This window comes from Lontra canadensis, unplaced genomic scaffold, assembly GCF_010015895.1.
Source record: "Lontra canadensis isolate GAN:19392208 unplaced genomic scaffold, GSC_riverotter_1.0 scaffold93, whole genome shotgun sequence".
Taxonomy (NCBI): domain Eukaryota; kingdom Metazoa; phylum Chordata; class Mammalia; order Carnivora; family Mustelidae; genus Lontra; species Lontra canadensis.
In genome coordinates this window covers 8,029,256-8,052,330 of record NW_022631087.1, presented here as the reverse complement: position 1 = coordinate 8,052,330, position 23,075 = coordinate 8,029,256, and the positions used below count along the sequence as shown (strand labels likewise).

Sequence of the window (23,075 nt, the reverse complement as noted above, 5' to 3'; positions counted from 1 at the left end):
TACAATCCAAGTGCCTCTCTCCTTCACATATCTACAGGCTACAGCTTAAGAGCTTTTGGCATTACCTGTTTGGGGGATGTAAGAGGGGGAAAGGAGAAGAGAGAAAAAGGAGGCCACCACTCTCCATTCTGTTAAAAGCCCCCCAGTCCCAGAAGGAAGGCTCCCTGCTCTGGCAGAACTTATGAAGCCCCCAAGCCCTGAGTCCGGCTCTGTGGAGGGCCCTGGGTGCAGAGGAGTGAGCACAGGGGAGAACGGTGAGCACAGGGAGGAGGGTGCTCTTTAGCTCCTGAAAGCCCCTAAAGGTTGTCACAGAGACACACGGATGGACAGATGGGCAGGCAGCCAGCTCCTAGAGGCTGGTGGCCAGCCACAGAGGGAAAAAGGAGAAAGACTGCCAGGGCCCTGACTGGCTGCACTTCTGCACCACCACCTTTCTGCACGCACACACGGGCACACGCACATACACACACACTAAAGAGAGAGAGAGATAATAAAAAGAATAAAAACTAAGGGCCCAGATGTACAAAAAATCTGAGTTAAGGAAGAAGGCGGGGAAGAAGGTGGATGATGGTCAGTCCTCCAGAAGTCTGGCCACCTTCCTCAGCTTATAAATTACAACCCCCCTGGAAAATGGGGGTGGGGGCAGGGAATGATGTGGCTCCAGCTGTGGCCTGGGGGAGGGCGGGTGGTGGTCAGAGCTGCTCTGGCCCATGTGGCGGAACAGTGGCCCGAGTGCAAGGATCCCTTGGGTGGTGGGGGTGGGCCAGGGAGATTCAGCAGCCGCTGGCAGGAGTCACACAGGCCCCCTGGGACTTCACTTTGTGCCGCTGGCCCCCCCGTCGCCGGCCCCCGCTGCTGGGCTTGGGCTGAAAGGGAGAAAGAAGGAGCTTGAGAAGTAGCGGCCCACTGGGAGCAGGGTAGGACAGCAGAGGGGCAGGGGGGCAGGAAAAGGCGTAGGAGAAAAGCGAGCAGGAAGGACGGTCCCAGCCTAGCCTGAACAGTCATCTACTATGTGACTTGGAGCCCGGCACACCCCCTCTGTCAGATGGAGCCAGCACCCAGCCTGCCTTCCTAGCAAGCGGGGCGCACATGATGATAGGGTGAGACAGAGGCGCTGCAAGAAGCACTAGGACAGCAGGAACCACCACCTGCCCCCGCGGAGAGGTGGAAAGAGAAAGGCCCAATGTGGGAGAGAGAACAGAAAGGACAGGTCCACACAGGCGTTTCCTTCTCCAAATGGGGGTCAGATAGAGATGACCCTGGAAGGAGCAATAGGAGGGGGCAGCAGGACAGAAGCAGGGGACAAAGCTAACAGGAGATGCTGAGTGAGAGCCACACTAGTATGGGGCCCACGGCCTCCTCTACGCCCACCCAGGAGGACGCTCTGCACCTTTCCGATGACCTTCTGGACCGCCACACACACATCCTAGTCCCACACAGAGACCACGCACTCGCTCTTGGGAGATGGAAACCCAGACATTTTCTATTGCTTCATTATCAAATGCTAATTGAGACCGACTAAATCAGCTTTATGCAGGTCACACCTCAAAGGTCAGAAAATACTGCCCTAAGAGACAAACAGTGCTCACTTGGCACTATGTGCTGAGAGTCGGGGGAGACAACTTCTATGCTCTGCAGGCGTGGGAGCAAGACCCAGGCTGCCTGAAGCTGTCCTGTCACCTCCACCAACTAGAGTACCAGTCACCCTCCCACTCCCACCCCGAGGTGGTCAGGGGACCAGCTCAGCCCGAGCCACACACTCACCTGTGGCTGGAGACTGCTGGACACAGCTGGCTGCACAGTCCCCAGAGAGCAAGCTTCATCTCCAGGTGGGGGCACCCCTCCTGCCGGCCCTCCAGAGGGACCTCCGTCTTCTCGTTTCGTTAAGGGACCCTTTTTTGTTGACTGCATTTTAATTTGCTGGGGCTTTGAATTCATCGGGGAGTTGTTGGTGGTCTGGAGGAGCTGCAGGAGGAAAGGAGTTAAGGATGAGGCTGGAGCTGCAGGCAGTGGCATTGGCTCAGCTGCCCAGGCCCCAGGCCCGAGGCCCCGGCCCCTGCCTCCGGGGACTTCCCACTCCCCGGCCCCGCTGGTCCTAAGCAAGGTGGATGGCAAGGGGGCCATGACAGGGGTGGTGGGCTAGAGAGATGTCTTCATCCCCATTCAGTGTCCCAGGGCAGCCCCTTCCCCCACTGATGTCTCATCTGCCTCAGCCCAGCCCGCTCCATCCTAGTCCCTGCTCCAGCTGCTCTGCCCACTGACAGCCTGGGCATCTTGGCCACCCCCACCTGGCCAAGCTCCTAGGCTCGAGTCTGGCCTGCCCAGAGCCTTGGAAGGACCTTGAGGCTTCCCTGCTAAGCTGGCTAAAACTCCTCAGAGCACCAACTGCATCTCTCCCACTGCGCCGATAACAAGAGTCTGGGGCAAGTTTTAATTTCAGGCCTCCCAAAGAGACGAAGTGAATGTTCAGCATCTAGAAACATTTAGAGCGTGGCTATCAGGGATCCTAACAGCTACCACCCAGGAAGGACTGATTTAGCACCTTCCCTTTTGCCCAGGTTCAATCTCAAAGCAGCGGGGAGGACTGCCATACCCCCAAGGGCACTACAGCATGTGCTGGAAGCTTCTGCCGCTCTCAGTCAGTCCCAGAAGCAAGTGGCCTTCAGGGACATGATTGGGTCTGCACAGAAGGGTCTGAGGAAGGCTGTTCTGGAGGCAAGGCCACCCTAAGGCTGATCCCAAGATTTCACACAGGCTATTTGGAGCAAGAGTCAAATCACTCTGTCAAGTGCCCCCACCCAAAGCCACGAGTGAAGTCTGCAGAGGGCATGAAGTGGGCTCCAGGACACACAAACAGCTCAAGCCCCAAGGGAACTCACGCCTAGGCCCCCCTGCTGTCCAACATTCACTCTGACCTGACCCAGTGCTGTAAGGGTAGCACCCCAGCCAGGCCACTGGAGCCTGCACCTGGGGCATGTCAGAGGCCGACCACAGCCACGTCCAGATACCCTATCTCCTATGAGGACAGACAGGCCTCAACCACACCTGCTCTCCTCCAGGGTCACCACCAAAGCCCGGGGAGACCTCTCAGGGGCAAGAGAGAAAACGGCACTGAGGCCGCACTTCAGCACTGTTCCAACTCTCCTAAGGCAGGAACTAGCACCTCCTCTGTCCCTGGCAGTTAGGGGGACTTTCTCGGGCTTCTCCGGTTGCGCTCACAGTCTGAAACTGGCGTGGCCTAGTGCTTCCTGGGGCTGGGCGAGGAGGACTGCCTGACCATACCTTGGTGATGGTGCCCACGGCCTTGGTGCGGCCTTCTCGGAACACCAGCCGCTGGTCTATGTGCAGGTACTCAGGGGTCTTGATGAAGCGGAAGTGCACAGTGGCCTTGTCCCCAGTGCGTAGACAGTCCTTGTCCATGCTCAGAATGGTAGCCGTCTGCCTGATGCTCCCACAGTGCACTGCCAAGAGAGCCGGGGGTCACCATAGAGCTGACAGAGCCAGGGGGTCACAATAGAGGTCACTGAGCTCCCCAGTGGCCTCTGGGCAGGAGAGACAGGAGTGAGAACATAGAATATGCTGGAGCTGTGGTCCGCTCAAGGCTTCAGGAGGCCGCGTGTGGCCAAGTGAGTTGGAGGTCTGCTCTCAGGTCTGATCCTGCCCTACACACCCAGTTAACCCCTGTCCTTGGACCCACGGTCCTGGTTCCTGAATACAGGGCACTCTGTTCACATGTGCGCCTTCTCTAGACTGTCGGCTTCTTGACGTAGATCCCCTGCCCAGCACTGTGTCCCCAGCATCTTAGCAATACCACATGGCACACAGCAGCATTTTGAAGACGTTTGCCGAAAGAATGAAAGTGAGATTCTGGGGGCAAGACTGGGTCTCCAGAGCCCGGCAAAGCCGGCACTTGGTGAATGTCTGCAGAACTGAATAAACATGGCAGCTTACGGGCAAGAGAGGGAGACCGGACTCTCGGCTGCAGCTGAAAGCTCGGGGTTTGGGTAGCTGCAATACTTTGTTGGGAGAGCTAGAGCAGAGGGCCTCTGCTGGCACTGCCCTCAGACACCTACCCATGGCCTGGTAGCGTGGGCTAATCGTGGTGGGGTGGTGGAGGACAAGGATCTCGGCCTCAAACTCCCAGGATGCTTGGGGATTCAAGCGTGGGGAAACCATCACCATGCCCTTGCGGATGGACGAGCGCTTGATCTGAAAGAAAGAGGGAATGCCGGACCTCAGGGGCAAATAATGCCCAGGGCTTCTCTCCTCTGGTCCCAGAAGACCAGGAGTTCTTTCTGGGAATGGAGACCACCCCAACTCAGCCTTGACCTCCTACTGCACTAGATCACAGGCCTTCTAGGGTGGATAACGCAGGGCCGACTCGAGCTCTAAGCGGGAAGCCTAAGCACCGCTGCTGAGGATCGGGGAAGGCTTCAGGCAGGAGCTGGCACTTGGGCCAGGTTTTGAAGGACGCGTGAGAATTAAGAAGTGGTGAGAGGGCAGAGGTAGGCAAGCGTTCAAGTGGAAGGGACAGGGCCAGCGTGATGTGACTGTTGGAGAGGATAAGGGAAGTCCCACTCTGCTGGTTAATGTGGTTGGCAGGGAGGTAGGTGACCTTAGAGCTAACACTTACCCCAATCCCCGAGGGACAGAGGACTGACTGGGAGGAGGACTGGGCATGGACTCCAAGGATCCTACCTAGAGGGACCATCTGCACAGGGGGGTGGTGTCTTTCTCATCTTACCACTGAGCTTGGAGCACCTATCGCAAGCACTAGGAGAAGGAAAAGAGTTTAGAAGGCAGGCAGGCCTGGGCTCAAGTTCTGGCTCTAGAACTTACTAGCTGTGTGTTCCTGGGCAAGTCACAAGACTCTGAGCCTGAGTTTTCTGACCTATAAAAGTGAGGTCAGTAATCCCCGCCATATGGAACGGCCAGGACGACTGGAAATGGCCCAGAGTCTAACGTAAGAATCCGAAGGGAGTTCTTGGTATTCTTGGCACTCACCTTCTTCAGTGCAAAGGAGGCTGTCTGGCCCCCCCGCACCTCCTTAACAGGCATGCGCTTGCGGTGGATTGATTTGACAGCAATGGACAGGAAGTTACCCAGGGGATCTGGGCCAAGCAGCAGTGTGTCATTCAGCTTGATCAGGCCTCTCAGTGTTGTCCCCGACACCACTGTCCCCACACCCTGCAGAGAAGGCCAGGGTCCAGTCAATCGATCCCACTTAGGTCCTCCCCACGACATACTTGCCTTGACGTCCCTGCAGGAAGCACCCGCGCAGCCTCCCACCCTGTTCAGTCCTCCAGAAGCTACTCACCGGGACAGAGTAGGTGTCGTCGATCTGAAACTCGGCGGGCTCTTCCTCCCGGTAGCTGGTGCGGGGGGAGAGGAGGTTGAGGAACATCTTCAGCAGATCAAGGTTCTCACCTGTAACGTTGGAGATCTGGAATATCGGGCACATCCTAAGTGGAGGGTGAAGAGAGACAAAGGAGCTCAGGTGGCCAGCTTCTGTGTGACAGGGTGGGAGCAGGAGACCTTTTGGAACATGTGAGGTGGCTAAGGGCCCCGTTGCCCCCTCACCAGCCTCCCAGGCCTGGGCTCCACTCGCTGTCCCAGCCTTCCAATTGCTGGCCAGACCACTCTAAGGCCTTCTTCTTTCATTCAGTTTTATCTCTAACATCTGTCCCCTTGTCTCTGTCCCTCTACCGCTGCTGTATTTGGGGTCCGTATGGCTGCCTCTTCTTCCTAAAGCACACACATTCTTTTTTTTTTTTTAATTTTATTTATTCATTTGAGAGAGAGAGCGTGCACGCACATGTGAGGATGTGAGGGGAGGTCAGAGGGAGAAGCAGACTCCCCACAGACCAGGAAGCCTGATGTGGGACTCGATCCCGGGACTCCAGGATCACGACCTGAGCTGGCAGTTGCTTAACCAACTGAGCCATCCAGGCACCCGAAGGATACACATTCTTGCTTAAAATTCTTAAATTGGCTTAGTTCTGCCTTTCCACTGCAAAGAAGTCAGACAGAATTTCCTCTTCCCAACATCTCTGCAGGTTTATTCCTCTCAAGTTCCTGTCTGCCAGGCAGACCAGAGAACCCTCTCCTCACCCAAAAGCTTAGTGCTTTTTTGCTTCCCATGTATTTCTTTATCCTGATCCTGCTGCCTCAACTCCTTCCCTCTTGCCCAACTAACAAATCCTCCAGGGCCCATTTCCAAGGCAGATTTTTCCAGGAAACCCTTCTCTGATGGACACTCCTGACCCCTCCCAGATCTAGGGAGCACTTTTTGCATTTCTGTTACACATAATTACACCTGATTTTCCATCAGTCATCACAATAGCCTCTGTGTCCTATCCAAGGTTAATCATACTCTTCAAGATCAGGAATTCTAATATTCCCCATTGCTCCTGGAATAGCACCTGCACAGAACAGGCGCGAGGAACGAATGGAAACGCACCCCCTCTGCTGGCTGCCTGACGGTACTGAAGGCAGCGACGGGACGCTGCCACAGGCCAAAATGCCAGCCTGCTCCGGGCGCTGTATACCCACCAAGCCAGGAGGCAGATGGCTCCCGAGCACCCCAAGACTCTGGGAAAAGGAACAAACTTACAAAGTTCGCTATCATCAAGAGAGTATCTCTGACCAAGGAGGTGACCACCTTGAAGACAAGGATTATACCTGAGTCCACTCTGAATCCTCAATGCCTCGAAGACCTTAGTACAGAACATCTAATAAACATGAATGGAACCAAAGGATTCACTAATGAATAAATGCCAAATGCTAATCTGTGATTGAGAGTTTCTCAGAGACAACAGTATAAAAACAGTATAAGAACAGTTATAAAAAAGGCTGTGTATGTATCACATGGCAGCCAGCCACAGTGCTAAGTGCTTTATACACATCGTTTCTAACACTTCCGAGGACCCTGTGGGGAAGGGAATACTGTTCCCACTTCACTCGTAAAGACACTGAAGCCTCAGCTGGAATTCCAACTTTAGCAAGGCCAGCACCTCAGAATCTGGGTTGCCTGATGCAGCTCCTAAGCAACATTGCCAGCATGGGAGAGCTTATACTGAGACCAGAATCTTCTATTCCAACCAATCTCTGCCTGCTCAGCAGTGAGTGCTCCCTACCCCATTACCTCTCAGAGCTGAAGTTGGAGGCCGTAACGATCACATCGTCCTTGCTCTGTACCAACACAGGGATCTTCCGGCAGCCTGGAGACTTCAGCAAGCGCTGTAACAGCTTCAGGGTTTCTTAAAGGTTGAAATGGAACACAATTAGGGGGACACAGCTTTCTCTCTGGCCAGGTTTCCAGGTCAAGACTGGTCCACTCCTTGCTGAGAGAAGCAGGAGACAGACAGACCAGTGTTAAATGCCATGCCTGGAGAAGCAAAAGGAGGATCAAAACTTGGGGTGGGCACATGCTTGCTAGAGGAGAAGGAACACAGATAAAGCCTGTCTGGTAAGGTTACGAGTCTGAAATTTGTCATATTTCTCCAGAGTCTCTTAAAGACCCAAATCCTGTAAGAAAGCGGGTCCATGGGAAAAGCAATGTTCTTCTCAGAATGCTCTGCTTCCTGGATAAAGTCATCTGACGAAGGATCTCTAGGATATTTACACATCTGCAGAAGCCCTTATGAGGCATTCCAAAAGGACACCTCTCCTCTTCTCTTCTACTATCTGTAGGAATGAGGGAGAAATGTGAGGCTTTTCTGAAACATTTGCTGGTAGAAGGCAATCAGACCCTCTGCCCAAATGCCTCCGTATGTATCCCGTTCAGATGGTAAAACCCAACCCCCTGGCCCTGGGACCATCTGAAAAGAGATGCCAGATTAGGAATCTCAAGGATCCTATATTTGGAACCAGAAGGAACAAAGAGCAGAGGATAATTCTAGGGTGCTTAGACCAAGAGCTAAACAAGGGAGGAAGCAGAAGATTCTGGCTTGATGAAAACTCAGAGCAAGGTCTGAGCACAAGATAAAAAAGCAGAAGATTTGGGCGGAAGCCCTGGCAGCATCACCAAGGAGCCACAGTGGGCGACAGCCCCAAACAGAGACTGCTACTAGCCGCAGGCTTCACTTACCTTGCAGGATGTTGGCAGGACACATGTCAATCTTGGTGACCACCACAAAGACAGGCACATTGAGTGCCAATGCCAAGCCCAGATGTTCCTTGGTCATCCCCACGATGCCAGCATTGCTGCCCACCTGCCCCAACACAGAAGGAAAGGTCAGGACAAGGGAGACACAAGTTGATGCTGGGTGGGCACAGGGCCTCCAAGAAGGCTGGGTTAAGAGAGAGCTCTCATCTGAGGCCCATCTGAGGCCTCCATCAGAACAGGACACATGGAGCAGAAGTCTTAGGCCAGAAACAAAAGAGCTGTTGATGAAAGTATGGCTGGGCACAGATGGCTTTAACCTCTGATTTAATGACGCGGGCTGTCAAAATCTGAAAAGACTTGGAAGCAATAAAAAAAAGACAAACCCAGACAGTCCAGGGAAACAACTGTCTAGCGTCATCAAGGCAGATTCAGTCTAACACCACTGGCCCCCAGTTTCCCCATCCATAAAATGGAGGGATAATAATATCCCCTTTAGAGGGTCTCCTGAGGTTTAAGTGTCATAACGTAGGTCAAAGGTCCTGTGCACGACCAGCGTGATTTAGATATTCAGGCAATGGCAGCTCTCTATTCCCTCCCATAACAATAAATGTTTTAAAATATCACCATAAAGGTTGGCTTAATAAACGAGGGCATGGGTGTAAGTGTGCCATACAAAATGTACAAAATGTGCCATACAAAATATACAGATAAAAAAGAGGAAACACTTATCTATTGACATGGGATAATCCCTAAGGTACGTTTTTAAGAGAGGAAAAAAAGCAAGGTGTATAGCATGCTACCATTACAAGGGTGTAGAATGGATCATTGTTTGAAAAAAGCGGGTGTGAAGAGCTGGAAGACATTCGGGGAACATCTGAGATCATGTAAACACTTACAGCCTAGATATTAGGGAACTCTCGTTCATCTTCCTGGCTGCTGTAACAGCAGGAGGTAGTTCTTATTTTTGGAGCTGTGTGCTGAAGGATTTGGGGGTCAAGAGTCACAACGCCTATAATCTACTTTCAAATGATTCAGCCAAAACAACAACAAAAATACACATACGCATCCGAGACATAAAAGATGAACAGAGCAAACGTTAGTGATTGCTGAATCTGAGTGGTGGGTCTATGGGATTTATCATATTATTCTTTCAACTTTTCTGACGGTTTTGAAGCTGGATGGAGAGAATACATCCACATTTGCTGGTACGATTACAAAATCTCTTGAGGAATACCTAAGAAACTGGAAATACTGGTTGCCCTGAAAGGAAACTGGACAAGGGAGGAAGAGAAACTTTTCACTATAAGCCCTTTGGCATCTTTTTGTTTTGTACCACATGAATGCGCTACTTACAAAAACAAAATTAAATTAAAGTTGCCATGACACATTTACATAGTGTTTAATACATTCCAGAAGGTTTTCAAGTGATGTTCTCACTTGATCCCAGGTCACAGGTGAGCTGCTATCCCCCCAACACCAACGTCCCTCGCATATTCCCTTCTGCCGACACCAAGATACCTCCTCTCTCTGCCTTCTAATTCTTCTCATTTCTTCCAAACACCTTTCCTATCCAACCCAGACTTGCTTTTGTTCTTCCCAACTGGGATAAAAGAATGCTCTATCACTCTGTTGTCTATATATATTTTTTTTTTCAAGATTTATTAATTTGACAGAGAGAGAAATCACAAGTAGGCAGAGAGGCAGACAGAGAGAGAAGGGGAAGCAGGCTCGCTGCTGAGCAGAGAGCCTGATGCGGGGCTCGATCCCAGGACTCTGGGATCATGACCTGAGCCGAAGGCAGAGGCTTTAACCCACTGAGCCACCCAGGCGCCCCTGTTGTCTATATATTTTAAAGCTTTTTTTTTTCCCGCTCTGGAAACTGATTGTCATGAGGCAATAATGATTTCAGTGTTTTATACAGAAAATGTTTAATATTTAGATTACTGCCTAAAAGTCAGATAATATAGAACGTTTCACCTAGGGTGAAAGTATTTCCTTTAATTGGCTTCGTTCCCTATAGCTCTGTTGGAAAAATGCTCATTTGAGACTGGTTTCTGTACCTTTCTTAATACAAACTCGACAACTGCCCCCAGTACGCCCTACAGCTCCTCCTCTGAAATCCCTTCTTGTAGAGCAGCTTTCCTTAGCCAAGTTGGTGGTGGCCCCTTGAAATGCTCAAGGATATGGGAGATGAAATAGTGCTGAGATCCCAGGAACCTTGGCCAGAGCGCTGACAAGCGCGTTCGCACATACGCTCTGCCTCCTTACTCTCTAGTCTGGGGAGAATTTGCCTGAGAACCATGTTTGTGGGGCAACTTGATCAACTCCGCTCTCAACAGATGCCCGTGTTTACCACACTTATTAATACAGGCAGCTGGAGGAACTGGGAAATGGGGAAGGGCTTGGAGAAGGACTTGCCAAAGGAAAACTCGCTCACTTGTGCTCTCTGTGAAAGCTGTGAAGCTGTGTGCAAGGCTGTGGACCCCCCCGACTCCCACTCTCTGTCCACAGAAGAGGAGTGGGACCTGAAGGGAAGCTCTGCGGCATGATCCAACACGGAAGCCTCCGCTCCCTCCCCTTCTCAGGTGAACTACAGGATGAGCTGCTGGAAAATCTTACTAGACTCAACTGCTATATCTCCAGGCCCAACACGGTGCCAGGCACTCAGCAGCCTCTCCACAAGCACCCTGGACTGGCTGACACTCCTCCCAGGTTTTGAAAGAGGCCACTTCCCCGGCCCCTCTTGACTGCGGTCTGTGCTCTCCTCCATTTCTTCCCAGGCCTCCCCTTCTCTGGGCGGTGCCACCTGGTGTCACCTCCACAGAGCAGCCTAACCCCAGGAGAAACATTTCTGAAGGTAGTAAGCCAGCCCCACGAGAAACCCTCCTCTGTGCCTCTTTGGGAAATAGAAGAGGTCCATAAATGGCACCAGGAAGAGAGATCAAGGTACAGCCATTGAGAAGGCCATAACGCTCAGGGGACTGGGCATCCCTATAAAATGTCAAAGCCCCAAACCAAGAGGCCTCCGTCGCAGCACAATTTCTAACACTTGCGCATAAGCACCCCCAAACAGCCCACGGAGCCTCCCCTCGTCAGGATCGTCTCACGCTTACCATGAGCATGCAGAAGTCCGGCAGATGACCTGTCATGCCGAAGACCGTGGTCTTCAGGTATTTCTCGTGGCCAGCCAAGTCGATGAAGGTAATCACCTTAGTGGACTTCTCACAAATCTTTGTCCATTCCAGGCTGCCACCGTGGCTGTCCGGCTTGTTCACCACGTTGCCTTCACTGTCAAAGCCCAGAATGTCGTTGCCCACGCTGCTGGTGCGACCGGATTCAATCTCGTGTTTGTGGCGGAAGAGCTTCTGGCGGGCGAAGCCTCGGCCATTGTCCAGCTCCCCGTGTGTCAGGACCCCCAGAAGTGTGCTTTTGCCAGCATCCACGTTGCCTACTACTGCTACCCTGCGTGTACATGAACCCAACAGCCTTGTGAGAGTCAGCAGCGGAGCAAAAATGAACCCGAGCAGCTGGATCTCTAAGGACAGACTTGCCCCTGAGCCCCTCCAGCTCCCGCTCCTCCCATTCATGGCTAAGCGCGTTGGGGATGGCCCTGGAGGGACACCCAGAGCAGAAAGAATTATTTAGGAGGAACTAGGCTCCTGTCCCAATGCCTTTCTTGTCAAGCCTCTTCAAAGCTGCCAGAAAGGAGCCCAAGAACCAAGAGAGGAACAGAATGCTCTTCTCCAAGACATGGGTTTTTAGTCTCGCAGGCTGACAGGTAAGAAAACGCAGCCCACGCAATGGCCACAAATGTACGGCTAGCCTCCCACTCTTACCAAATGGAAATATTTGGGGATGGGCAAGTATGGAAATAGCAAATGGGGCAATCACATCTCTGGACACTCCTTCCATGCCTCAGAAGGGGAAGGAGTGAAGCTGGTATGCCAGGCGCCAAAGGCTCCGGCACCGTTCTCTCGAAGCCCTAGACCAAAGGTCAGGCTGCAGAGAACTCCTGAACTGTTCTGAGGCCTCCTCACCTGACCTCCAGGAAGTCATTGTCTCCTACTCGTTTCCGGACCAGGTAATCACGCACACGGCCCCCAGCTTCTTGACGTTCCCGCAGGAGGATGACATCAGCCTCTATCTGCTCCGCCATGCTCTTCACCGTGGCATAGGAGGCCTCCATGTCGGCTTCACTCAGCCCATACTCAGTCCCATCTGGTGACAAGAGCCCAGACATCAGCCTGCCAACAAGTCAGCCGGTCAACCACCCCTACCAAAGGCCCCACCCCAGGCACAGGAGAAGAACATGGCTCTCTCTACCAGACACTTCAAAAACTTGGGCATTCACGGAGTTAATAAATAATCGTGCCATGGGCTTCCCTTTCAAGAAGGGTGTTCATTAAACAGTAATCACTAAGATTCTCTGAGGTTTTATGCCAAGCCTCATGCTGGGTACGGAATACAGGTGCCCTTGGTGAGCTCCCAGCCCAGCAGGAGACACAGAAAATTAATTAATTGTAATACAGCTTAAGTGCTTTACTATAGAACTGTACAAAAAGAATGTAAAGCATGAGCAACTGGCATTGCCTGGGGAAGCTGAGGACAGCTTTGCAGGGTGCTGACTCCAAGCTGGGTCTCTAAGTATGGAAAACGGACCTACAGAGAGAGGAGTAGAAACATCCTAGGCAGAGGAACGAAGCATGGAGCGTGGCAGATCACGGCACATTCAGGGACCAGTAAGCAGCTCGGTATGTTGGGGAGCAGGATGTCAAGTGGTGAGAGACCACACAAGAGGTGGGAGCTGTTAAGCAGAGACGTCAGAGAGCAGCAAAACACAGTATATACCAGGCAGTGGGAAGCCTTGGGGGTTTAGGCAGGGAGTAACATGACTAGATTGCTGTGGGTTAGAAAGATGTCTGGAGCAGCAATATAAAGTGTGCACTGGCAAGCGAGAGACCAGAAAGGGGGAGCCCAGTTAGGAAATAATACTAATAATCCAGGCAAGAGATCATGAGGACAGGAGTCAAAGGAAAACGGGGAGAGAATTTAAGAATGATTTTAGTTAGGGACAGATTTTTTAAATGAGGTGGCTCAGGTGAAATATCCAGCAAGCAGCTGAAAAAAATAAGTCTGAGCTCAGGATGAGGAAGGGCGTCCAAAGGAAAGTCAATGGACCAGTCACTCACTTGAGTGCTTACTGTAAGGCAATCCCGGCAAGGTGCCTTCCGCATGGTGTCATTCAATTTCCACAACTGCTCCCTCAGCTTTTCCTCCAGGCTCTGGGTCTCACAGAACACCTCCACTCCTTCCCTAGGCTGACCCCCACAGCATGACCCCAACCTCTCTTCTCTTATACTGTCTCCCAAACACCTTGCAGTACCTTTTCTTACCTTCTCTTCCCTCCCTCCATGCCTCCCCTTATAAATGAGCTCATTCTTAAACCACAAAAAGGAAACCCACCCCCTTTTCCCTTGCCCCTGCTTACTAAGCTACCATCTCCCCGGTTCCTCCTCTTCCCACCAAGCATCTCAAAAAAGTGATTGCACCTGCTGACTATTATTTCTGATGACTGCAGAAGAAACTGGTTTTCAAGACATAAACGGACTTCAACCACTCATCTAATGCCCTTTTCTTGACCCCTCCAGCATTTGACACTGCTGGCTATCCTACCACCTTTGCTTCTTGAAGCACTTCCCTCCCACTCCGCTTGCCTATTGCCTGAATTCTCCTGATTCACCTCTCTACCCTCTGGTTCCTTCTTCTCGGTTTCCTCTGGCTACTCTTCCCGCTCCTATCCCCTAAATGCCAGTCTTTTCTAGCAATCAGTCAGTGGCCCTTTTCTCTAGCTTCTAAACATTTCCCTTGGGCACCTCATTCTACGGTTCAAACTGTAGTTTTGCATACCACAGAAACATTCGTTTCTAGCACTGTCCTCTTTGCAGAGCTCCAGACTGAATTTCCAGTTGCCTGGATGGTAACTCTTCGAAGCCTGGCATCTAAACTCAACCATTCCACCCCCCCCCCCTTTTAAACAACAGCACAAAAACTAACAGCCCTAACATAGCATTTGAGACATCCCTGCAATCCTAAGTAGTAAGCATTACTGTTCCCATTTAGCAGTGGGATAAACAGAACCCACCGAGGTCTCAGGGTTGGTAAAGAGCCAAGGGGCTGTGCGAGCTCTTGGGTCTTCTGATTCCAAACCTAGAGCCTTTTCCTCTGGCAAGGATTCCTCCTTGTGCCCGACTAGTTCCTCCCTTGCCTTCCTTACTTCTGATGACACCACCACCCTCCCAGTCACCCAAGCTCAATGCTCAACCCTCCAGTCCTGCTGATTCTAGCTTTAGGCCTCGTCCTTCCGTCCTTGTCCCTGCTCTCTTGTTGCCAATCCAGTGCCACCAGCCTGATTCAGAGTCTGTTCTACCTCAATCCCTGCAAGACCCCTAGCTTCTCCTAGAACACCTGGGCTCTGTTCCCTGCAGCCCAGCCTCCATACACACAAGCTTAAGCTCCTAATCCGGCACAATTCTGACGTTCTCACTTCTAACTCAAAGCCCTGGAATGGCTCCCCTAGCCCAGCAGCATCCGGTTCAAATTCCTTAAAGGAATCCCACACCCCCTCCTCAGTTTTGTCCCGATGTAAGTGACCCAGTCGCCATCCCCCATGTTTCCTGCACTTCTTCAGCTTTACACCTTTACCTAGATATTTGCCATCCTAGAAAGCCCCTCAGTGCGCCACATCCCACCCCTTGTGGAGCAGTGTTTTGGATGCATCTACTCCCCCACTATACACAGGCATCCTGAGGACAGGGGGTATCTCAAACATTCCCCGGATGCCCCATGAGGGTGCTTCTCCTCCATCAGGCCCTCTAATGTTTGCAAAATGCAAAACAAATGAACAAAGAGGGAGCAGTTGGGCTGAGGAGTTTCCAAATACACGGCCAGCTGAGTCTGGAAATCTTCTGGTTAGAGAAGGGCTTGTTGTGAGTGTTCCTAAGAGGAAGTCTGCTAATCCTGCCATTCTTGCCAGACCCCCAAGTTCTATCCAACCTTCCCCGTTTCTGGTAAAACAAAATGCTTTCAGGTCCTGTTCCATGCCAGGGGGCAATCATGAGTGTTGCCCTATCTAGAGCTCCCGGAAAACGCTCCCAGTCACATCACCCTTCTCCAGCACGCACTGCATTCCTCACTCTGGAGGAGTGGACACAAAGGTCAAGGAGAAAAGCTGCAGAGGTCCAATTACCTAAGACCACATATTCAGCCATGTCTGAACCTAATCAGATCTCTGTCCTGCCATCTGACTTACCTTTTCTGTACGTACTCTCCTGCTCAACATGCGGTTAGGATACAAGTCTTAACTCTTTGACATAGTATTCAAAAACCATCAAGATCTGGGCCCTGCAACCTGTCCAGCCTTCACCCTCCTGATACTCCCAACCTCACACTCTATATTCCCACTTTACAGAATCACTTTTGGGGACGCCTGGGTGGCTCAGTTGGATAAGCATCCAACTCTTGACTTCAGCTCGGGTCATGATCTCAGCGGGGTGAGAGCCAACCCCCTGTTGGCCTCCACACTCAGCAGGGAGTCTTCTTGAGATTCTCTCCCTCTGCCCCTCCCCCAACCCACTCCCCTACGAGCTAAGATATATACATTTTTAAGAGAATCACTTTTGGCTCACCAAATATTCCACAATCACCAATGCCTCTGTGTTTGTGCATGTGGCTTTCTCTGCTCACTTACTATTGCCTCCATTTACCTGAAAAACTCCTATTCACCCTTTAGTATCAATTCAAGGAGCACCTCTTCTTTGAAGCCCTTCCTGACTCCCCCAGAAAGACTTAACACTCCTCCTATGTTCCCTGAACTTTTAAAATAGTAGCTGGCTCTTGTAAGCCATGACTTAATATGAAAAATGAACAAAGTGGTTCTTGAAAGAAGTCTCATGGTAAGTCAACTATAACTTGGAATCCTTAAGAAATTATTACTGCAATTACTAACGCTAGGTAACGTTTATATAATGCTTACTGTATGTCAAGCATTAATCTTCACCATGACACCATGGGATAGATTCTATTATTAACCCCATTTTAAGACAAGGAAAAGAGCCAACAGGCAAATGCAGACCTACCAGGCTCCAGACCCTGGACTATCAGGCCAGGCTGCCACCTTTTAAAATTAGGAATGTGTACTTAAAGAGCACATTACTCTACTTAGAACTTTTTAACACCTAACTTATCCATACAAAATCTCTCTGCGGTAGGGTAAAGAAGTGTGTCATTATCCCCATTTTACAGATGAAGGATGGGATAAACAGAGATGAAGCACCAGCACGCGCAGGAAGTCAGTAATGAAGCTGACCCCTGCGGGCCTCGCACCTGCTGTAGTCTTCTGATGTTCAACTTGTTTAACTAGTTATGACGGCCTTCTCCCTCTAAAGAAGTCCAGCAGGAAGGAGTCACTGTGAATGTAACAGCGTCTGACTGGTAGATGCAAAGATAACACTTGGGTGTGTATATGTGGCAATGAGCCTCTCACGTTTTCTTATGCTTTGCCATCGGATGGTTAATTAGTTGTGAGTTGCCAAGGCATGGTAAAATTCACTGAGTCCACATTAAAGAATAAGGGGGAAAGGGTGGGGTCTTAAGAATTTAGATCATCAAAGAACAGTCCCAACACTTGTCAAAATCGATCTAGATGAGGTTTCTTCAATGCTCCAAGCATGGAGTGGCCTTGGAGTGGTTCATTCTGTTACAGTAGGCCAGATGTGCACCTGAACAAAAGCTTTCAAAAAGCTACCAACAATCCCCTAGCCACCAGACAGAACGGCTTTTTCTGAACCTGACTCTCCTTAATGTCTTTAGCACTTGACAATGCTGACCAATTTCCTCCCTTTCTTGACAGGCAACTTCTCAGTTTGCCTATCTCTCTGACCACGCTTTCTTTAAAGTGATAAGACCCGAAACGGGAAGGTGGCAGCAAGGATGGAGTGGAAGGGATAGATAGGAGAGACATTTCAAAGGAAGGCACAGCAGTATTTGAAGATCAAACCCTTCTTCCATGTGTCAGTCTTGAAGCATTTCCAAATATTATTTTCTACTGAAGTTATCTATTTATATGCCACCTCTCTGGGACAGAGACCAGATTATAAAGTATCCAAAAGTACTTTGCAACAGTATCAAGCTCTTAGAAGATACTTAATAGATAGCTGTCAAATAGTTAAAGAATGATTTTGAGATTTCTCCATCTTAGACTAACAGGAATTATTACCTGCCTTTACAAAGCCTACATTCAGCAAAGAACTGTTCCTTTAATGATGCATCAAGGTCCACCAAGGCTTCCTGCAAAGATGACAGAGACAAGTTCTGGTACGAGCTAAATCTATAATTGTTAATAAGCCCAGCTGCCATTTCAGCAAAGATAATGTCATAATGAAGCAAGGGTAAGCGGGCCTTGTATCGAGGTTATAAACTAGAAACAACCCCCCCCAAAACTCCCAAAGCCCCCAAAAACAAAAGTCCAAGATATAATCTGCAATGAGGACTGTCTTTCTCTTAAAACGGTGGGCCCCATTACAATGGAATAAGCAGGCGGGAGGACATTAATCAGCCCCTTCCAGAATAGTAACGAGGCTACATGTCTGACAGGATCTCAGAGAGAGAAAAAGAGGACTTCTGTTATCACAACTATGCACACTGAATGGTCACTGTGGTTTAGGCAAGGTAGCCTTGCAGAAGAGAGGAATTCTGGGTGTCCCTTTCTTGCAGATGTCAAGAAGAATCACAAAGGTTCTCTGCAAAGCAGGCGGTAAGTAGCAACGGCATCTGTAACGTGGGCCTGGACAGGGAAGACCTAGAGCTGCCCAAGGCAGGCTTAACTGTAGATCTAACTATGACTTGTTCTATTACCTGAGATAAGAAGTTTCCTTGCTTTGTACTTTCCCTTTATGCAAACTGAGAGTGCTGGAGGTAGAAAAGAAGCACCTGTAAAACCGCCCGGAAAGTGAATCTTTGAAGTGAAGCATATTATGACCACTAAGGTGGGAATTAGCATTATCATTTTGTACTTTAATGTCCTCCCAAACAGTTCTGCGGACACTAAAGAATCACTGTGACCGAGACACATGAACAGGAAGTCAATAAAAGAGGGAAAATGTGCTCTAAATAATTTTGTAAAAATAAAGCGTAAGGAAAACTATGCTCACCTGATCCCTGCCCAATGACATATATGGTCTCTCCGCATCCCTCGTCCATCCTCTCCCACATCTGCCGAAGTAGGCTGTCATACTGCTCTGATGTAGGGCTCACTAGAACCAGCTAGAAGAGAAACCAACAGCCTTAAGACCACACTTACAAGAGCACCACAGCCAAAGTAGATCAACAGCCTGACCAAAGACCCTGACTGAACCCCATAGACCCTGACCTAAAATAGCTACACAACCCCCTCATGCCCTCTCTGCCTCTCCTGAAATAGACTCTGAGCCTAAGCCTTCCATGAGTTAAGTTATATGATGGACTAAAATGAGTATGTCTGAACCACAACCCACAGAAAAGAGGGTGTGAGGAGCCTGCTTCCTGCTGCTTAACAGGAGGGCGGGACCCACAGTGACTGAGAATCTGGACTGTGGGCAGAAACTGCTGAACAGTGCTTTACTACCTACATGTCAAAGTCTCCCTCCTACAGCTTGCAGTTCACAGGACACAGATCTCATGCACTGCCATGCACTCCCCCCAAGGCCAATGGTTCTTATAGTAACGGGAGAATTCTGTTCCATCTTGCCTTGGCTGACCTGATTATTTAGGAATCGGCAGTTAAAACCGCTGCAAGACTCATCTTCATCAACAAACACCATTACACTGAGATGAGTATTAGCACCATCACTTTGCAAATTTCTGCCAGTAACATTAAAATAGGAACTACTTATTTGGGGAGGCCAATTACCAGTAGGTATGTCAGATTCCATCCTCTGACTACTTGTGTGTGACCTTGGACAAAGAACTTAACCTTTCTGAGTCTCAGTTTTTCAACCTACAAGTAGATATTATACTACCTACATCCTAAGCGCACTGTACAGACCGAGTGAGGTAACATGCAAAGCATCTAGTCCACAGCTCAATAAATGGTAATTAGTTTCCTTTATCCAGTCATTCCTAGGAAAACCTTCTTGGATGAAACTAGCCACTACAGTCAGCTAATCGTTTCTCCCTTTGAAAGCTCTCAGAACTTTTGGTCTCCCCCGCTAATTGTAGCAAGTGTATAAACTTATAGCTTCCGGTCCTTTCCTCAGCAATCAATCTATTCAACACATCCCTTCTTCCCCTCCACAGAGTTTTTCTTTTCAGAATCATCAAAATTTATATATATACACATATATGTGTGTATATATATACACACTATATACACACACATATATATATATGTAGGTTCTCAACTTTAAAACAGTAAGGAAGACTTCCCCAGTCCTGAGATGAAGTAACACTTCCCTATCCCGGAACATTAAATAAGTTGGCCAGGAAATGAAGGTACTACTCTCTTTGCAACTCTGCCTTGAAATTTCCCTCTGTGTTTTTAAGATTCTCCAGCATCTTGACCATGAGTTGATATCCAACTCATCTGCTTTTGAATCAAGTGCATCTCTTACAATTTCCTGAGTTGACTCACTAGGGCTTATACTTGTAACCTGGGTGCTGTCTGGGTGTTTTGCATCATGTCACACCACCTCACACATCTCCTCTGATCATCCCTCTCTCTGAGCTTGGCCATTCTCGTTGTGGCAGTAGACACATCAGACAGGAAAACTGTAATAAGGCAGACAGCTGGTTTCTAAGTAGGTAGTTGAGACTAGAGGGAGAGAGAAAAGTTGAAATTTGGCTGCCTAGGTTGCAAGGGAAGTTCTCTCCAGTTTGGGTCAGGTTTCATGCTGTTTTGCCACCACAGACTTTGAAAAGTCACAAATGTTTTCAATGTTCAATAAACATCTTTTTATCGTAACTATCCAACAGTCGGTAGGAGGTGGCATTGGTGTTCTCTCTTCCATAGGCTGCTATTTAATCTGCACAGGGAATTATCAGTTATTCGGCTCACTTCAAACATTTACTGAGTAGTATGTATTAGGCACTGTACTAGGTGTCTGTTAGAAAACAAAATTCAATCGAGTACATTTCCAGATCTAAATGGCTTTATTCTAAATTCATGAATCAGGCAGCACCCTACTGAGCAAGGAGAAAGGAGTTCCAAGTAGCTGTACAAAACCCAAAGATTTTATAGGCAGAAAGGGGGTGAGACAAGGTTATCAGGGGAAGAAAAGAAAGGATCATCTCAGGCACGGTTACCTTCCCGTTGGGAAAGGCAGGGGGTCCTATCAGGCAGATTACCTCACTAGTACTGACCCAGAAATTTCACTCCTGGGGAGAGGATGAAGCTGCAACTAAGTACTGTTTTGTAGCCCAGGGGGCAAATGACCCCATCTTGGGCCTGTTGTTATCGCTGTCGTTGTTTTAAACGTCATATACATTTCTCATTTTTACAACACATCTCTACTTTAAAAACGATGCAGCTGGAGAAGCGAGAGGTTAAGAAACTTTCCCAAGGTCACAGAGCCTTTTAAAGTGGCAGGGCAGGAAAGGGAACCCAGCCCTGCCTGACCCTCAAGTTGGCATTCTTTCCTTTAGTGATGTTTAAGCACCTTCAAAACAGCAGTCACATCTTATACTTACTTCTTCATCCTCCCAACGTCAAGCAGAAGCTGAGCCCTTAATTCCTGCCTACCTTCTCACAAGCTCAGAAGCCCCGATTTCAAAGGTCCTTCATTATTCCATTCATACACGATGAGGTCCCGCTCCCAGCATGGCGAGGCTATGGGTCCTGCCCATCTTTCAGTTTTGGTTTGGAAAGGAATTCCTCGGACAAGCCTCTCCGAGACTGAGCGGCTACTTTCCGTCTCCTACTCCGACACCAGGAAGAGCCCCGGCCGCCTTCCTGCTCCCCGTGGGGTGATCGTCCCTCGTCTCCGATCCCCCTGCCCCCGCCACCTTCCACTCTCGGTTGCCGTGGCCAGTGCAGGGAGACAACCACCCCCTCGGGCTCGGGGAGTCGGCACTGCTCGGGGACGGCCACCGCTCGGGGCGCTCCGGGCGTCGGGCGCCCCCGTTCCACGTGGCGGAGCCGAGGGGTTCTGGTCTCGGCGGGAGCCGGACGGCGGGAGGCCGGGTAGGTGCAGCCGGGAGAGGACCGCGGTGCGCGGGCCTCGGGGGCCGCCCCTCGCCGGGGAGCCCCAGACGCTTCCCGCACCGGCAGGTGGGCGGGCTCGGCTCGGCCCCTCCCGCCTCCACCCGCGCCGTCGCCGTCGCCGTCGCCCCGGAGACCGCTCGGCCCGCCGCCCCGTCCCCTCAGCGCCCGCCGGGTCCCCTCAGCGCCCGCCGGGTCCCCTCAGCGCCGGCGCCCGCGCCCGGGCCTACCTTGCTGGTGAGGTCCAGCTCCGGCTCGCCGTTGAGCGCCTCGCCGTCCTCGCTGCAGTCCGAGTCGAAGCCGCCGTGGAGTCGGGCGGCAGCCGCCGCGGCCCTGGCCGCCCCCGGGGAGCTGGGCTCGGGGGCGAACATAGAGGCCGGGACCGGCGACTCCAACGGGGAGCGACTCCGCTCCGCCGCCATCTTTAATAACTTAGGCTAATTCGTAGCCGGCCTCCCCTCCCTCCTCGGCGTATTTGCTTAATCTATGCGCGGGGGGGGGCGCCCCGCCCCTCATCGGATAATTTATGCGAAACTTCTCCAGCCGCGTAGAGGGTGACACGTATCTCTAGCTAAGAAACAATCGACCAGGCCTCCCAGCCACCAATCACTGGAGCCCTTTCAAGTACCTAATGAATAATTAATGAGGCCCAAACCCCAACAACAAATGTCTGAGACGTCACGCGCCTGGTTCGCAGCTCGGGAGGGGCAGCACCGCGTCCACGCTACCTGCCTGGGGCCTTCCAGCCAACGAGACTGGGCAGGGTATGATTGACACAGTAGCCACCCAATGAATGGGGAAGTACACACAACGTTTACCCTCACCTCCCTCTTTTCCATAGGCGGTGCTCAGTTTCCAACTCTTACTGCAAAACAGTCGCCGCGGAGTCCTTTCCGATGATGGACAGGGGCAAGGCCCAATCTAGTCACGGGATAGGTCCCGCGCCTCGGGCCGCGGGCGACCGAGATAGTAAACTGCACAGGGCGCCTCCTTCCTCTCATTGTAGTGACTCCCTCCTGGCTGTCCTTGGTAGAGCGAGGTTTGACAATCTGGCAGCCTCCAGGCAATTTTAGTAGAAGGATCGATGCTTGGAATACTGTAGCAGCCAAAGCGAGGCAATTAATTAAACGCTGACCTTAGGGAGAATCTTCCATTCACTGCCTCTGAGGAGAGAGCAATTACAGGGCCAAAAAGAGGCAACCAGCTAAAACGCAAGCCAAAAGTGTATCACCACATTTGTGAACTGTGAACCTGAGATCTAGGGTCTCTTAGGGTGGTTTCTTAATGGATGATTTTTCCAGCGTATCATCAGTTTGCAAAGTCCCAATCCACAATACCATCAGCACAAGTTTTAGAGTCTTTCCCTAAAAGACCCTAAAAGGGAGGGGTCTTTCCCTTTCAGTCTCAAAAATCTGAAAAGCTTGATAACATAAGGGATTAGCCAAAACTAGCATAATGCTGGCTGTGGCCACCAGTTCCAGGCAGCAATCAAGAAAGAGCAGCCATCGAGATAGTAACATAGCCAAGATTAAGGGTTTGGAACACAGAATTTAGTTAAGAGCCAAGGTTCAAAATGGCCTTCGGTTTCAGGGATCCACCTGAAAGAAAAAAAACAGGCAACCTCTGCTTTCTCTTGTTTCCAACTACCTATTTTTGTTTTTAACACAATCAAGTCTTATGTGCACAAACACAGCTGGGAATGTGGGACGAAAAGTCACTCAACTCCAAAGGTCTTGA

The 23,075-nt window shown here is 50.5% G+C and overlaps 1 protein-coding gene across 1 annotated transcript; it reads right to left on the bottom strand.

The window, feature by feature from the left end:
• Positions 1 to 457: 457 nt before the first annotated feature.
• GTPBP1 (GTP binding protein 1) lies at positions 458 to 22,307 on the bottom strand. Its single transcript, XM_032836686.1, has 12 exons — positions 21,569 to 22,307; positions 18,316 to 18,427; positions 12,145 to 12,325; positions 11,221 to 11,569; positions 8,090 to 8,213; positions 7,145 to 7,259; positions 5,318 to 5,462; positions 5,005 to 5,187; positions 4,074 to 4,209; positions 3,283 to 3,461; positions 1,765 to 1,965; positions 458 to 866 (listed from the first exon to the last, which is right to left on the bottom strand). Exons 1-12 carry the CDS (start codon positions 21,758 to 21,760, stop codon positions 774 to 776), a joined length of 2,010 nt encoding a protein of 669 aa, XP_032692577.1. The 5' UTR covers positions 21,761 to 22,307; the 3' UTR covers positions 458 to 773.
• Between the last annotated feature and the right edge of the window lie 768 nt (positions 22,308 to 23,075).